This window comes from Rutidosis leptorrhynchoides, chromosome 1, assembly GCF_046630445.1.
Source record: "Rutidosis leptorrhynchoides isolate AG116_Rl617_1_P2 chromosome 1, CSIRO_AGI_Rlap_v1, whole genome shotgun sequence".
Lineage (NCBI taxonomy): Eukaryota > Viridiplantae > Streptophyta > Magnoliopsida > Asterales > Asteraceae > Rutidosis > Rutidosis leptorrhynchoides.
The window spans coordinates 700,776,793-700,795,075 of NC_092333.1; the positions used below are offsets into that span (position 1 = coordinate 700,776,793).

Consider the following 18,283-nt stretch of genomic DNA (forward strand, 5'->3'; position numbering starts at 1 on the left):
AAATATCAAATCACATGTGATTGTAATATCTTAAGCAAAATTAAAGATTAAAATGAATATGTACCAAATAATAATACTCGTATAACTTTATATAGTTCATGTTCATTTACGTGGATTACATTGTTATAGAGATCCAAGAATTTGTATTGTTTAATTGAAGGGGCCTGGTGGCACAAAATTAGGCATCTCGCATTGTCAATATCGGACGCCTTAAAAAGAAGTCATGGATGCCCATTATTGACTTTTTCCCTCATGATATAATAAAAAATAAATAGCACCTCAAATGTGTAATCTGTAGCTGGGTTTAAGTTTCAAATATACACTGCATTCATTTGCAGTTGAGCTATAATTTCTTTTCTATACAGTTTTGTGTATGCGAAATATAATACATATTGGTTAAAAAATGCTATATATGGGAATTTTAATATGCGAGCCTAAAATATCTTTTTAAAGTCAAATCATCTTTTCAAATTTATCAAGCTTCTTCACCCTTTGCATGGACCTAATAAGCAGTGCTATGAAAATACCTGCATTCATTAATTTATTCTCCATTTAATATACATAATTCATAATTCATATAGAAAAATAAAAAAGTAGCAAGAAAGCAATGCACGTAGAATGAAGTTAGTCACCTGCAGCAACAAATGACCCGTTCGCTATCATCTGGCTACCTTGGGTGCTAACCGTGACACCAATGTTAACAAGGGTACCCCCCATAACTGTGTACATGGTTGCCCATTGCATTATTGTTGCCTTTTTGGCAGCTCGCTCAGACTGATGAATTCAAGAATATCAAAAAGGTTGTAAAGAAGAAGAAAAATAAAAGTTCAAAAAATATGCAAAAAGGTTATGTACCTCAAGAACTCTGACACGAAGTTTGAGGTCGCCTACTTCTAGTTGTTTCACAAACTCTTCAATTCGCTGAACTCTGTAAGGCATCGACATGGTGTTTGATCTCGCCTGAAAGTTCAATTGATAAGTTGTTTTAGCATCTAACATCATCAATTCTTATTGATGGGTCAACTCAAAGTTCTCTTTAACATTAATGGGTCAAATGGACTAAATATGGCCTCAAAGATACTCAAAAAAAGTAGGATATTTATAGAAGTTACATTACATCATCAGCTTGTTTTCGCATTTCAGCAACAAGTTGGGTTCCACTGGGCCGCTGTTGTTTGAGATCTAATAGCTCCTGTAACAAAATCAAATCATTTAAGAATATGGCCTCAAAGATAATATAATCCTTCTTTTTGCTAGAACTTATATAATTGCATTATTCAAGATCACAAGAATATATCTAACCTGTGCGTAAGGTGCAGCAATCTTTACAAATGAAAAATCTGGATCAAGTGAATAGCCAATTCCTGGAAGGAGACATATTTACAAGCAGTGAGATTGGCTATTGCACTAATAACAGTCGCACATAAACTCACATAAAAGGAGGTAGGGAAAAAAAGGTCACCTTCAAGAGTAGAAAATGCTCTAATTACAAAGGTAAAGGTGGACGGGAACCGAAAAGGCTGATCGGTAGCTATCGAAAATAAGTCCTGCAGGCAACAAAAATAACTAACTCTATATTATAATTTGGAAAAAAAAAAAAAAAACTTAGAAAGTAGTTTTGAGTGTGTACAAAGTGCATACCTCGCCTATTGCAGCCAAAGTCTGCTCCTGATCGGGTGACTGATTTAACAAATTATCCAGAAAGTACTGAATAGATCTCCTAACCTACGATTCAATCATTCAAATGTTCTTTTACATATGAAATAACAGGCATAGTTTCCCATATGATCTGATTAATACAAACAGAAGATACTATATTACATACTGGTGACATGTCTCCAGTTGGTTGAAGTGCTTCAAGACTTATTAAATTGTTCATAACCTGTTTGACAGCAGATACAGGTACAGTGTCATTACTTTACTCTATAGAATAAAAGCATGAGAAAAAGTACACAGTTCCAAACCTTTTTTGCATCTTTTTCATAAACTGCATAGAATAAATCCATTAATCTTTCCCTTGTGAAGGCCTTAATCTCCCCCATCATGCCAAAATCATAGTAGATTAGTGATTCATCCACATCAATGGCAAGATTTCCAGGATGAGGATCAGCATGAAAGAAACCTGTTTTCAGTATCTGCACAGCCCACCCAAACTTGATGAGAATCCAACAAATAAAATATTGAAATGATGAATATAGAGTTAGGTGTTGAACCTGAATTAAGTATGCTTCAATGGCGTGCGAAGAGATCCGGGATCGACTGTAACCTCTTTCTTTTATCAGATCTAAATTATTGATCTTAATGCCTGTTACACATAGATTTTAAACACAAAATCACTTTTAACCATGGTACTATAATGCATAACTCCAAAGAATAATAGTAGAGTTTAGATAGAAACCTGGAACATACTCCAATGTCAGCACCTTTGTTGCAGTATAATCCCAGTATACTTGCTGCCCAGTATAAAAACCCGATTAACAAGAAACACAAAAATACTGGGACACATATCTTTAGCTATCTTTTTCCCAAAAGTTATTTGTACATTCGTCTAAATTGCATTGTAACCAATTCTTACTAAACTATTGATAATGTGATGTATTCATGGGGTAAAACAAATGAAAAATCAAGGAAGAAACATACAGGCACTCGGACCCACTTTATATTCCGGAAATCTCGACGAAATCTATCAGCATTTTTCCCTTCATTTATATAATCAATCTCCTCGTACAAGATCCTGATTAAAAAAATTTAAACAGAAAAATAAAACAAATAACCTAAGTACACCAAGGCAATACAAAATATAAACATACATATGTGCTATTTTCTTCCTCATTTCACATTATTTATCAGAGTATACAACTTTATGACGGCGCTTACTTTTCACATTCTTCGTAGATGCCTATCCAGTCCCTTGTGGGGCCACCGAGAGTTTCACTTCTTTGAAAATACTCTGCAACTAGCTTTAAGTTCTCTGGACAAAAAAAGTATATGACTTTGAGTCTCAGTAAAAACGACAATAATGTAGGTAACTATCTAAGAGGTGCACTTACTTAGATCGATGTCAAAAAGTTTCTTCAGTCCAGGTCTTTGAACTTTAATAACAACTTTCTCTCCATTATGTAAAATTGCACGATGCACCTATATAAAATCTTCATGAGATCCATATCAAGTGGAAAAAAATTGACATAAAATATACAAAAATAAGATCAAAACCCATGTTTAAAGTTCTCTTTCTGTTATTGAATAACTCAAAATGGAGATCATAGAGATACGTTACCTGACCAAGACTAGCTGCTGCAATTGGACGATCTTCGAACACTTTAAAAATTACATTAACAGGAGCTCCCAATTCTTTCTCAATGAAGCTTTTTGCTTTTTCTGGTGAGAAGGCTGGTACTCTATCCTGAATCATGATTGCCATATTTAGAAACAAACATTAGAATCTACATGACATAAATAGCAACAAAACCAACAACAACAACAACAACAACAACAACAACAACAACAACAACAACAACAACAACAACAACAACAATACCCAATCCCATAAATAGCAACAAAACCAAAAGAATGTTATATACAGATAAGTAAGCTATACCTGTAACTTTGCAAGCTCATCAACAAATTCACGAGGAAATAAATCTGATCTTGTTGAAGATAACTGTCCAAGTTTAATAAACGTGGGACCGAGTTGAAGCACACGTTCTCTCAACCATGCAGCAGTTTTTCTTCTTCTACTTTTCTAAATACACGTACAAAATTTATTACACATATAGCAGAAATCAAATAATTGGATTATATATTACCATTCAAACCTGCTTATCTTCTGTGAAGCCACCAGGAAATGCCCATTTTGCATTGTCCAAAAGAACACGAACACGTAGAGAGAGAACAAAAGACCAAACATCTATTGATCTTTGCACCGAGTTATAATTTTCATTTGCCCAACTGAAACTTTCATCTGATGGCAAAACCCTTAAGTCATCAGCAGGTGGAAAACCAGTATATTTACTAACTTTTACAGGCTTGAGCGGAACGAGACTTGTTCCATTAACTTTGTGTGTTGATCCATTAACTGTTCCGTTAACCTTTTGTTTTAATATTGGCTTATTATTCTTATTAACCGCCTCACTAGTAGGAACCATAGTGATCGGCTGACCTTTACTTCCCAACTTCACTGGCTGACCATTAGCACCCAAACTCACCGGTGTACCATTGGCACCTAACTTGACAGGTTGACCGTTTGTATCCAACTTTGCAGGTCGGCCATTAGTACCAAAATTTGTCGGTGATTCCGTCTGACGCATCTCAACATGAAACCTGTGAAACCTTTCAACTCTAGGCGAAGTACATTCATCTCTATCTAACCTGTTGATAGAAACAGACTTCGAGAAGCTGAGATTGTCCGTAGTTGTTCTTCCTTGATTTACCAATTGCACGTCACGGCAATAACAGCTGTTGGAAGCCAGTATTGCCGCCATTTAATATAATTCCACACCTGAATTTCACAAATTTGTAAGCCAATGAAAAAACTAAATCAAATATCCACACATGAAAACGCTCAAAATCGAAATAGCACACTAGCATGCAGAACCACTTCCATAACTCATCGAAACGCAAACGGAACAACTCGGACGAATTTTGATGATCTGTTCTTACAACAATAATGTAAACTGAAATGCAGTTAGCGAACTGAAACGGATACAAGTAAAGCTTACAACAATTCTGTTCACACTACCCCCAAATAATACCTAACTTTTTATCAAAAAGCTCAGACTAAAGTAACATATTCGATATTTCACAAATCATTAATCAATAATAAATTGATCACTAACATTTATCAACTTGTAATATAAACCTTATAAATTAATATATAAATATCAATTAACGGATTAACGAAAAATTAAAATTAAATTAGAATTGAAACGATGATGATGAATTGATGATACTTACAGATTAAATTAGGAGATTCAGATTCCGAATCGATTTGGATCGAAAGCTGTAGCAATAAAAGGTTATGAAAGAGATATATAGATACAGAAGATATAGAGATAGTAACAGAGAGAGTGAGCAATTAAATTAAGGAAGTAGGAGAAATTAAGCAAGTAGCGTGTAGAACTGTTACTTTCTGTTTTTAAATTTTACTGAAAGTTTGTTCGATGAAATGAAATGGTGAATAACGACAAATGATGATGGAGAAGGGTGTAGGGGTGTTCGTTTAATGACCGCATCCTGCATTGAATACTTTTATATATATATAACAGTTGGCATTTGATGATTGGTGGGGGCAATGTGCCGATTGTGTATGTTGATCGATTGGTTGAACCTTGCATACGTGTCGCTGTTCAAACCCATAGGATGTGCTCACGTGGACAGCGGGTTTGGTTGAAGCTTCAAAGTACAATCCTCGCACTGACTTTTGACCCTACCAAGCTCTACTATTTAGGCCTGTCATAAATAAGCCCAATGATCCACCAAACTCTAAGTTTGGCCGTTTAAAATAATTATAGTGAAATAATAAATACTCCGTAATACTTTTTTATTAAGACATGTATTAAAAATAAGAGAAATAACTCATCCACCCGATCAATTTTCACGGACACACATGTTTTTAGACGGAAACTCAAAACGCATTACACAGGCCCTATCTTTTTGTTCTGGGCATTAAGGCCGGTAAATTTTGGAGCTTAATCGGACCAACAACTTATTGGGCGATTTAGTTTGCGAGAAACGAGTTGGTGTTTAATGGATCATATATATGTTGGAGTGCAACCGTAGATAGGATCAAGTTAAAGTGTGTGAAAGCCTTAAATTCTATGTGTGAAGATCCCATCCTTGGATGCTAATGTGAACAAGCTACCATAGTAGTTGATGTCTATATGTTTGATCAAGTTTAATTTGAATATATGTACTGGAGTCTATGTTTTTGTATATGTCCAAGTTTGTTGGACTGTCAAAGTGAGCTTGTAGTTGTAAGTCCTGACTCTATGTGGGCTTGTAGTTGTAAGTCTTGAGTCCTCACTCTATGTTGGTGTAACTCCAATTTGGCAATTTTTCATTGTTTTTGTGAAAAATTGTTTAATTAATATATTTCAGTTTTATGCCAAAAAAAAAAAAAAAAAATTGTTATATTTGATTTTCTTCATTTTTTTTCCTTTTTTAAAAACTTTGGGTTTTTTATCTTTTTCAATTTATGTCCTTTACTTCTATTTTTCTCCTCATTTTTCTCAATCGAATTTAACTAACGTTATTCGCCGCAACGCAAGGACAAAACTACTATTTCAAATAACTTATTTGCTATTGGCACCAGAGGCAAAGCCAGGAAATTTGGTTAGTGGTGTCACTATATAATAATATAGATTTTCAACTAAGGGTTTTTAGGTGTAACATAATTTTCTTTTGTACAATATAAACAATAATAATATGCATATATTATTGCATGTTAGTTCGATAAAGTCACTCATCCACTCGGTACTGAAGTTCATTTGAAATTATATACTCTAATTCTTACACTTGTTTATTAAGGTCAAGTGCACCCAAGTGATATTAGCCTACTGGTAAAAGAAAAGTTTGAGAACCCCATTTATTTGGAGGATAATGATATTCACCAGTCATTTATATATCAACTACGGGGTACTAGGTAGCATACAGTACAAAAGGTCAATATTTTAGATCATGTAATAATCGTATCTTATGCTGGATAAAAGAGTGCTAGTTACTTTTTGAGTGGGCTCACGTACACCCACTGGGTAAGATGTGGCTCCGCTGCTGGTGCCAAACATGATTAATCATCAAACAACAAAACTAACTTTTCAAAATTAAATAAACATAGTTTAAATAGTCCAACAAACTAATAAAAGATGAGAGTAAACCTAGATAAAGATAATTTAAATATAGAGTCAATATCCTTATCAAACCACCCTTTGCTTCATCAGATTCCTGTTTTCCAATTAATTGACTCATCTTCTAAGCCCACAAAAAAATTCACACAAAGTTGTGGAGTTAGGGATGGCAATGGATCGGATATGGATCGGGTGAAGCCGTATCCATATCCATATCCATTTATTTTTTTTACTTTTCATCCATCCATATCCATATCCGTCGGGTGAAGCGGGTTAATGGATAATTATCCATATTCGTTTAAATTTATTTTATTTTTAACAATTATAAGCGGCGGTTCACTATATACGATCAAAAAGTAATATTTTTAGTAGTTTATGCGACCGAAAGTCACATTTTACTAATCTATATAACAAATATTCAATAGATAACCCATTAAACGTGTAAAGATATTGACATGTAAGTTGCTTACTTTTAGTTACATGGAATCACATTTGAACCACCAAAGTACGATAGATACATTTGATTATTTAAACAAAACAAAATATAAGAAGAAAGTTATATTTTTAGAGAAAATATAAAGAAAGATGAATATGAATATAATTAATGAAATATCACTACATAAATGATACTAATTTGAGTGATAAATTTATATATTTTAGTTATTTCGGGTGAAAGCGGGTTCATCCATGGATGAAATTTTTTCATCCACATCCATATCCATATCCATTTAGATCGTCCATATCCACGAATAATCGGGTGGATCGGATGGATATCCACTGGATCGGGTATCCATTGCCATCCGGACCATGCCTGGTTACTATTAGTTCACAATAACTTGATTATGAACACTAAACTCTCAATAAACAATAGATACAAATTATATGAACAAAATTGAGAGAACACGAATGATATATAATATGAAAGACAAAGTAATCGTGCTTGAGAGATGCAAAATACAATGAACATCGTACCCCTATTTATACAAGGTTAAACCAAATCTCCAAGATTTGGTTTCCAAAACTACTTGACTAAAAGATAGGAAAAGATAAACTAAAACTTATTAATATTCTAAACAAATCAATGTTTATCTTCTAGAGATAATATCAAATCAAAACGTGATCTTCTAAATATTTATCCAGATCTCCAGAATTCCCATAGCTTCTTTACCAAGTAATTAAACCGTTCACACAAACAGATTCTGCAACTTGCATCTCCAGACTCTAACTTCCAGACTCTAACTTCCTGCAAAACATTTTGACTCATCAGATCTTATTCCAACAATCTCCCCCTATCTGATGATGTCAAAAACTACCCTTTCTACTTCTTCAGTTTTGCAAGCTCTTTTTCGATCAACCTACATTTGCTCTTCATTGACTTAATGCTCTTCAACATAAACAACTTACCTTCCAAATGTTTCAACAATTTAACCCGAAAAGGATGATTCTGTTCATTCGTACACCTAGTTAACAGTCCAAGCAACAAGTTAATGTCAGCACCTTCAAACTGCTCTACTCTAATCAGCATCCTTTGGTTTCTAGTCGTTTTAATCATCAGAGCATCTAAATATTCAACATAACATTCATCAATGAACTGCAAATGTTCTGGAACAGAGTATCTACCAACATGTCCTCTAAATCTTCTCTCTTTCATCTCCAAATTGAACATACTACAGAAAACTTCATAATCCTTCGAGCTAATAAAACCTTCTTCAAACACAAGATGAACTAAATTACAAACTTTCTTAAACACTTCATCAACAATTTCCTTATCTCCCTCACATCTTTGAATACAAATAGCCAAACCTCTCCATTCACAAAAACCAAGTCTCAAAATATGACTCACTTTCACCTTTATTCTTCTATCAGACAAATGGGTCATGGTTAATAACAAATTCACCTCAGTTTCAATCTTCACAATCTCAACACTGACAACATCTCCTTCATACCTTTTAAACCTAAACCTTTTATTCATCAAAGACCTCAGCCTCTCTTGAGCAGCAGCAATATCAAGAACACTTTCTTGACCACCAACTATGATTTGAGTACCACTTTCACCAACATCGGTTTGAACACCAGATTGATCAACACTAGCACCACCCTCTTCAACATTCATTTGTACATCCTCACCTGTGTCAACACCATCACCTGTACCCATTTGACTTACATTTGCAACCACAACTTGAACATTTTCAACATTTTCTTGAGAAACTGTTTGATCACCATCATCTCTAACTTGATCACCATCATCTCTAACAACAATCTCATCTTCAACCATTGGAACAACTTCAGCATCAACAACTTCAGTTTCAATAACCTCAGCTTCAATTTCAGTTCTTTCATTATCATTATTCTCCCCCTCAACCTGTAACTCCCCCTCAATATGAGCCCTTTTGGAAGACTCACCATCACCACCTGCAGCTAACCTCTTTCGTTTCTCCCCCTTTTTGACATCATCTTGAGAGAGAGCAGATAAGAATCTCCAAATTTCAGCTTGATCATCCTTAATAGACTTGATATCTGAGGCAAAACCAGCAAAACACTCTTTAATTTCTTCAACACCCTGCATCTTAGCCTCCAAACTGCTCAATCGATCACCAAAACCTGCAATATCACCAGAACCCTGTACAATCCCAACCAACCTCCTAACCTCCAACACCTCATTATTTGAAACCAAATTATTATTAAAGTTAGAATGAAGTTTATTAATTTGTGACTGCACACCCTGAAGCTTGTCATCAAACTCCTGAGCCATAGAAGTCAAAGCTTGAGAAAAGCCAACCTCTGTGACTGGTGCCTCAGCCTGCAATGTAGAACCAGTTGGGATTAATAAAGGTTGTATGTCCTCAACACTTACCTGTTGTGAAGTAGAGTGATCCTTGGACAAAGAAGTTATTGAGACTTGTACTTCATCCTGTGATCTGAATGAAGCATTGGCAGCCTGTGCAAGAATGTGTAAGGATTGGACATTTGGAGAGTGGAGTGGCAGACTGATGTCTGAGGTAGGTTTAGCCATAGATTGGTCTTGAGTTTGGTTTGATAAGTCCAGGATTGGGACTTGAGTTAAGTTATCTGAGGGGGTTGGCTCAGTAACTGTAATGAGGTTATCCAAGCTCACTATCCTAGTAGGTTCAGGCTGGGTTAAAGTACTCCCCTCACCAACCTCTAGCAGAGGTGGTGGAGTTGTACTTGCAGCACCTTGCCTAATAGATGTTTGATGTGCATCTATGGGTGCTGGAACAACTAGGTTTGCAGACATGTGAATATTCTCAGTATGAGCTGGTGAGCTCACAAGGTTGTTTAATGAAGAATTTTGTTCTTGAGCAGTGGGAGAAGGTGGGTTTGAATTGAGTGGGATTTCCTCATCCATCCCTTCTGCCTGCTCTGTTTGTGTAACATCATGGGGTGGAGTATACCGTTAATTCCAATGATACCAAAAAGGCTCTCGTTATTGGTTTTAGCCCCAATAAGGCTCTAGTGTGCGGTTCATCCGCGGGTTACAAGCTTGTGTATTCAAAGTTGTTCCCTGTTTCGAAACAACCACACGTCGAGTAAAATTACCGAGCCAACTAAACCCGGTGTCGGTGTAGGGCGGAAAAGATACTCGAGAATGGCAATTTGTACAATTCAATTCAATTCAATTCTTGGGTAACAACTTTGACTCTGATTGCTCAGAATCTGCAGGTTGGTCTGCACAGCCGAGATTGACCCAATGCATCATAACAGAAAGTTATCAAAAAGATTGACACAATCATTATCAAATTAATACTCCTGACAAAAATTTTCAAAAAAAAAAATTACCATTAACTCCCTTCATTAATACCGAATTTGACCCTTTTATTTTAGGAAATAGAATAAAGAAAAAAAAAAATTTAACCTAAAAATGAAATTTAAAAAAAAACTTTATTTGACTGAAGAAGGAAACAAATTTATACAAAAAAAATACACTTGAGTAAACTTTCCCAGACTCTGAACAATATTACGTCACCCAGACTCTAAGAAAATAATTCAGACTCAAGAAATATCATCACTGGACAACATTTCAATAGATGGATTTAACATTCCAAGTTGTCCAAGAAGATAGAAATGCCTTTCCTCAGGAAGTGCTTTAGTGAAAATATCTGCCAATTGATCCTTAGTGCCAATATGCTTTAAAAACACTTTGCCCTTCTCAACACAATCCCTTATAAAATGATGCCTGATCTCTATATGCTTAGTCCTGGAATGAAACACTGGATTTTCAGTAATAGCAATAGCACTTTCATTATCACACATGATTGGAGTTTTGGTTAATGATAATCCAAAATCCAATAACTGATGTTGCATCCAAAGCAATTGAGCACAACAACTCCCTGCAGCTACATATTCAGCTTCTGCTGTTGAAGTAGCAACTGAATTCTGCTTTTTACTTGACCAGCTCACCAATTTGCCACCTAACAATTGACAACCACCAGATGTGCTTTTTCTGTCTAACTTACAACCTGCATAGTCTGCATCTGTATAACCAATTAGATCAAACCCTGAGTCTTTAGCATACCAAAGACCCAGGTTAGGAGTACCTTTCAGGTATCTAAAAATTCTTTTCACAGCCTTATAATGAGACTCTTTAGGATCTGACTGATAACGTGCACACATACATGTAGCAAACATTATATCAGGTCTACTAGCAGTTAAGTATAACAAAGATCCAATCATACCTCTATAGGTTGATTGACAAGTTGGTTTTCCAGATTCATCTTTATCAAGCTTTTCAGAAATACTCATTGGGGTTCTTAAAGTGGAACAATTTTTAAAACCAAACTTAGTAAGCATATCAGAAACATAATTACTTTGGTTAATAAAAATACCCTCTTGACTTTGCTTAATTTGAAGCCCAAGAAAATAGTTTAGAGTACACAAATTACTCATCCTATATTCTTTTGACATTATATCTGAAAACCATTTTCTCAAAGTTGGATTAGTAGACCCAAAAATAATGTCATCAACATAAATTTGAACCAGTAACACATCACCTTTCTCCTTTTTGATGAATAGAGTCTTGTCAATAGCTCCTCTAGAAAATTTCTTTTCTAGAAGAAATGTTGACAGAGTATCATACCAGGCTCTGGGAGCTTGTTTCAGACCATACAAAGCTTTCTTCAACCTGTAAACATGCTTTGGAAACTTCTTATTTTTGAAACCAGGAGGTTGTTTCACATACACCTCTTCTTGCAAAATACCATTCAGAAAAGCACTCTTCACATCCATTTGAAACACCACAAAGTCTTTATCTGAGGCATAAGCTAGAAACAATCTGATTGCTTCAATTCTAGCAACAGGAGCAAATGTCTCATCATAATCTATACCTTCTTCTTGTCTATACCCTTGAGCCACCAACCTTGCTTTGTTTCTAACCACAATACCATCTTTATCAACCTTGTTTCTATAAACCCACTTAGTGCCAATTGCAGTTTTACCTTCAGGTTTTGGAACCAATTCCCACACATCATTTCTTTCAAACTCTGTCAATTCTTCAGTCATAGCTTCAACCCAATCATTATCTGACAATGCTTCATCTACTTCTTTGGGTTCAATGAGTGAAAGAAAATTTGAGAAGAAACAATAATTAGCAATTGCAAAATCAGACACAGGTGTCTGAGATGAAGAACCAGTTTTAGGTAAACCAGTAGGATCTACAACATAATCTTCAAGATGCTTTGGAATAACAATATTTCTAGAAGATTTTCTAATAGGAACAACAGGATTCACAGTAGTATTGGAAGGTTGATCATCTTCATGAATAACAATTGGCTCATCTTCTTGTTGAACTTCTTCAGTGAGAGCATTATCTGCAGAATGTTTCAGTCCAGACAAATTAAATTCATCTGTCTCAGACTCTGAATCTAGAGTCTGAGTATTTTTACCAGAAATTAAATTTGACAATTCACCAAGTGCAGAATGCTCAGAACTAGAGGATTGATCCATTTCAATGGGACTTTCATCAAAGGAAACATTAATGGATTCTTCAATCTTCATCCTCCTCTTATTATACACTCTATATGCTTTAGACACAGAAGAATAACCAATAAACACACCTTCATCAGATTTTGGCCTCATCTTTTCAAGCTGATCCCTTTGATTCAAAATATAGCACTTACATCCAAATACATGAAAGTAATGAATAGTAGGCACCTTTTTATGATACAATTCATAGGGAGTTTTGCCATGTCTCTTCACAATTAATGACCTGTTTTGAGTATAACAAGCTGTATTGACAGCTTCTGCCCAGAATCTGAGTGCAACATTTGATTGACATAACATGGTTCTGGCTGCCTCAATAAGTGTTCTATTTCTTCTCTCAGCAACTCCATTCTGTTGTGGAGTTCTAACAGCTGAGAAATTTTGACCAATTCCAGATTCTTCACAAAATTCAATTAAAGTAACATTCTTGAACTCAGTGCCATGGTCACTTCTCAATTGTTTAACAAGAACACCTTTTTGAACCTGCTCTTTCTTGATTAAATTAATGATTTCTTCAGGAGCATCACTCTTTGCAGCTAAAAAGATAACCCAGGTAAACCTTGAATACTCATCAACAACAACCAAAGTGTATCTTTTCCCACCTAGACTACTAGTGTTCATTGGACCAAAAAGATCCATATGAAGCATATGAAGTGGATCACTAATAGTAGCTAGGGATTTTGAGGGAAACTTTGTTTTGGTTTGTTTACCCATAATGCAAGCATAACAAGGTTTATCTTTCTTGAAAGGTTGCTGAGGCAAACCTCTAACAAGCTTCTTTTTGGAAAGCTCATTAATATTTTTAAAATTCAGATGAGATAGCCTTTTATGCCAAAGCCAATTAAGTTCTGGAACAGACTGAGAATACAAGCATGTTTCAATTTCAGAATCAACAGAATCCAAATCCAGCATATACACATTTTGAAATCTCCAGGCAACAAGAGTTGGTCTTCCTTTAGGATCATAAATAATTCCAGCTTTCTTTCTTATTCTGATCTCACAATCTTCATCAGCAATTTGACTCACACTTAGCAGATTATGCTTTAACCCTTCAACTAAAGCAACTTTCTTGAATGACACACTTCCAGCAATAACAGTACCATAACCAATAGTTTTTGCAACAGAATTATCACCATATCTCACAGAAGGACCCTTTTCTTCTACAAACCCTACAAGATGCTCTTTGCATCCAGTCATGTGTCTTGAGCAACCACTGTCTAAATACCACTTATTACCCTGCTACACAAGACACAAGCAAAAGAAAAATGATTAAATCTTAGGGGGAACCCACTTTGCAGTGGGTTCAGATGGAGTGTATTTAACTCTCCATACAAAAGCTTTGTTACCAATCCAGATCAACTTATCCATCACTGTTTTCAAAACACCTTTATTTTCACAAACTTTAGGTTTCCATACCTTTTTGAAATTTTCAGGAAAACAAGATGATTTTGAGAATTTTTCTTGACCCTTTAATCTTTCACTAAGCTTTGAAATTCTCCTTTTCAGTTTTTTAATAGTCTTAGCCTGTTTTGACTTTGACTTTCTTTTAGTTGACCATTTAGGATCTGGACAAGTGACACTATCAGAAGATGATTCAGTATCACTTATGCTACTTGATTCTTGGGTGTCAGATTCTAGGTCAGAACATACACTTTCACTTTTAGAGACTAAACTGTTAGAGTCTGAAGGTTTCAATAGTTCAGACTCTGATGGATTTCTACAGTCTAAAATTATAGTCTCTGAAGGTTTAACAGGTTCTAATGATTTTACAAACTCAGTTGATCTTACAAAAGCATTAGTTAAAATTTTTCTCTCACCATCAAATTTTATAAAAGTATTTGGTAAAATGTCAGGCTTAAATATAATAGGATCAACTTCCACATTATTATCTAATGTGTAGTTTTCACCAAGTATAGCTTTGACATCATTTGGTACTTGCTTAGCAATAGCATCAGAATTCTTTTTGGAAGAAACACACCAAGATTTGCAAATATTTTCATAATAGTTTGCCTTTTTAATTGATCTTCCTAATTCAGTATTTAACCGTTTAGTTTCTTCTGAATATGCCATTTTGTATGTGTCAAGTTCTACCTCACATTCTTTTAATACTTTAATTTCAGCATCTTTATCTTTGATGGTGTTCTTAAGCTCAATGATCTGTGTTCTTAACCTGTCACTATCTTCTAAGCACCAATTGAAATCAAGCAACAAATACTGAAACATTCTCACTTTTTCATTATTAAGATAGTTTACAAAGTTTTGTACCTTATAGGCAGAACCTTTGTTACAAGTAGAGTCTTTATCCATCTTCTCAATAGCTTTCAAATCTTCCTCAAACTTGCTAGACTCACTATCCTTTTCAATTATAGCCATCAGACACTTATCCTCTTCATCATCAGATGATGAATCTTCATCTTCCCATGCTTCTGTGTACAATGCTTTCTCCTGTTCTTTATTCTTCAACTTTTCTGCTTCACCTTTCATCTTCTTGTACTTGAGTTTATACTTTCTTGCTTTGTCAACAGGTTTGTTGAAACTTGAACCTCCTTCACTCTTGGACCAGCAATCAGCAGCTATATGACCTACCTTGCCACACTTGAAACATTTAGCTTTCTTTGGATCAAAAGAACTCTTGCCTTTACCCTTCTTAAAACCAAACTTCTTCTGCTCAATCCTTTGAGTCAAAAGAGCCACTTGACTTTCCAGATCCTGAATCTCCTCATCTACATCAGAATCACTATCATCAGAGGTCTCATCACATTCAGAATCAACCCTACTAGAGTAACTAGAGAACAATTGCTTGTTCTTCTTAGTAGTAGCTATCAATGCAGCTTCTGGATCTTTAACAACTCTCTTAGCATTGATCTTGTTCTTCAACTGTGATTCTTCAAAGTTTGACAATATGCCAAACAACTCACTTAGTTCATAAGTGTCTATCTTTTCACTGATTACCATTGATGTAATCACAGATTCAAAGTTTGAAGGTAACAGTTCAATGAACTTTTGACACAACACTTGTTGTGTTTTCTCTACACCAACACTTTCAAGATCATTAATCAGAACCTGAAATCTTGAATGAAGATCACTCAAGGATTCTTTAGGCTGAGCAGCAAAATTTTCATAACACCTTATCAGATTCTTCTTCTTCTGAGTCTTAACAACTGTGACTCCTTCATAATCATTGAGCAAGAGATCCCACATAGCTTTTGCAGTTTTAGCATGACTGATCTTCCTGAGAATTGGAACAGTAACACCATTACCTATAATACTCCTTATCTTGCTATCAAGCTTGAACTTTATGGCTTCTGCTTCTGTCCACTTATCTCTTGGTTTTTCACGAAGATAAGCAGGTTGAGCAGCAGCAGTACTTGTAGCAGGAACAGCTTCAACCATTGTACCAGGTATAATAGGTCCTACTGTAAGAACTTGTTCAGCATCTTCATGAATCGAACCAAGAAACCATAGAACTTTTAGCTTCCAAGTTGCAAAGTCTGTGCCATCGAAAATTGGCACACCTTTTCCAGCCATAACTGGAGTTGGGATGGAACTGGTAGACATCTTAAATCAAAGTATGGATCGTTTTAAGATTACCAAGTTGGATTTACACCAAACCCGCTCTGATACCAGTTATTAGTTCACAATAACTTGATTATGAACACTAAACTCTCAATAAACAATAGATACAAATTATATGAACAAAATTGAGAGAACACGAATGATATATAATATGAAAGACAAAGTAATCGTGCTTGAGAGATGCAAAATACAATGAACATCGTACCCCTATTTATACAAGGTTAAACCAAATCTCCAAGATTTGGTTTCCAAAACTACTTGACTAAAAGATAGGAAAAGATAAACTAAAACTTATTAATATTCTAAACAAATCAATGTTTATCTTCTAGAGATAATATCAAATCAAAACGTGATCTTCTAAATATTTATCCAGATCTCCAGAATTCCCATAGCTTCTTTACCAAGTAATTAAACCGTTCACACAAACAGATTCTGCAACTTGCATCTCCAGACTCTAACTTCCAGACTCTAACTTCCTGCAAAACATTTTGACTCATCAGATCTTATTCCAACAGTTACCCGTATATGTTATTAGTTTGTGCACTTTGATTTTTTATGTAAATAAAGAGTAAATGAGACGTAGAATCCATTTGGAATGTGATTAAAATTTCAAGAATCTTCTAGTAGGGTCAATTCTCAAGTGTTAGGTGCCTACTGCTTGATTTTTTCCAATTAACATTTAAACTTCTATTTACTAAACCGTCAGAAGATTATGAAAATAATGCTCGTAAACGAAGCATTGCTTCAATAGTACCGCGGTTACACTTGTGTACTCGCAGGGCTAGAGGTCTCGGGTTCGAGCCTCGTCACCCGCTCTAGGAATTGAAATATATTCCTTGAAGGTGGCCCAAAGGGAAGGTTTTACCGACCCGCTCCGGGACTAAGATCCGGCCCGCCTGCTCCTCGGGATGGTAAAGAGTCGGATCCTCAGAGTGTGGTTCGGGTTTCCTGCCCAAAAGCGCGTGTGTGTGTGTGCAAATGATGACTAGGCTTCGGTCCGGACTGATGCAAGCTTGCCTTTCAAAAAAAAAAAAAAAAGATTTTAAAAGCTATGTGGTCATTTGTAGAAATTATATATTTCGTAAGTTGGTGTGGGTGTTCTTGACTTCTTGTTCATGTCATGCAACACTCCTACGGGCTTAGTTATCAACCATTACCAGCTACATTAACATTAATATATGTATAATACAATATGTTACTAGCTGTAAAAAAATACTTAATTAAAAATTATTGGTGACACTTAACAAACTAGGTAGGTGGTGAAGATGAACGTTACAAAAAATTGGAATAAGTTGTTATCGTACCAATTAAATCGTGGTCCAATGTCCATAGCTAGGTAATGGACGGGCCATTTTTTAGGGTATCCCTTAGATATCATTAATGTCATCAAAGTACATTTTAGTTTACAAACAATACCAAACAACTTTTTTGTGACCAAGTAGGGAATGCTTAATTATAGCTTTAGGTTTAAACGAGGGGTGTCTGCCCCGTTTTACTAGTTAAAAAGCAAACGGACAAAATCAACAAAAACTTTGAATAAAACATGTTATCTAAATACCATCACGTATGTTAACTTTAACGTGAGCATTTTACTCAATTAGTATAGTGAGTAATATATATTATTATTATTTTTTTTTTTTTAAAAGCAAGTAAAATTTATATTAATCAACGAGAAAAGTACAAAGTTGCCATTGTGGCAACTCAATTACAAACAAAACACACGAAAATATTAACAATCTACTCACGAACAATAATTGCAAATATTGCAATTAACACGATGAAGGGTTAGAAAACCAATTATGCCACTCGAGCTTATGCCGCTTTTGTCTCCTCGAAAGCCAGTCGAATGAAAGGATTTGAATCTCCAT

At 35.1% G+C, this 18,283-nt stretch overlaps 1 protein-coding gene across 1 annotated transcript; it reads right to left on the minus strand.

Annotated features, from left to right (window-relative positions):
* Window positions 1-253: 253 nt before the first annotated feature.
* LOC139886151 (protein ACTIVITY OF BC1 COMPLEX KINASE 7, chloroplastic) lies at window positions 254-5,119 on the minus strand. Its single transcript, XM_071869896.1, has 18 exons — window positions 4,954-5,119; window positions 3,816-4,498; window positions 3,599-3,742; window positions 3,278-3,403; window positions 3,051-3,138; window positions 2,878-2,971; window positions 2,641-2,734; window positions 2,399-2,453; window positions 2,214-2,305; window positions 1,965-2,135; window positions 1,826-1,882; window positions 1,642-1,725; window positions 1,463-1,547; window positions 1,303-1,364; window positions 1,118-1,192; window positions 856-960; window positions 633-774; window positions 254-527 (listed from the first exon to the last, which is right to left on the minus strand). The coding sequence occupies exons 2-18, from the start codon at window positions 4,479-4,481 to the stop codon at window positions 454-456; spliced, it is 2,214 nt and encodes a 737-aa protein (XP_071725997.1). The 5' UTR covers window positions 4,482-4,498; window positions 4,954-5,119; the 3' UTR covers window positions 254-453.
* Window positions 5,120-18,283: the final 13,164 nt, after the last annotated feature.

Excerpts from the sequence above, each read along its gene's own strand:
- LOC139886151 (XM_071869896.1), bottom strand. The coding sequence starts at position 4,481 with ATGGCGGCAATACTGGCTTCCAACAGCTGTTATTGCCGTGACGTGCAA. Across the intron at positions 1,726-1,825 it reads CAACTGGAGACATGTCACCA|GTTAGGAGATCTATTCAGTA; the intron begins GTATGTAATATA and ends ATTGAATCGTAG. Across the intron at positions 1,193-1,302 it reads TTGCTGCACCTTACGCACAG|GAGCTATTAGATCTCAAACA; the intron begins GTTAGATATATT and ends ATTTTGTTACAG.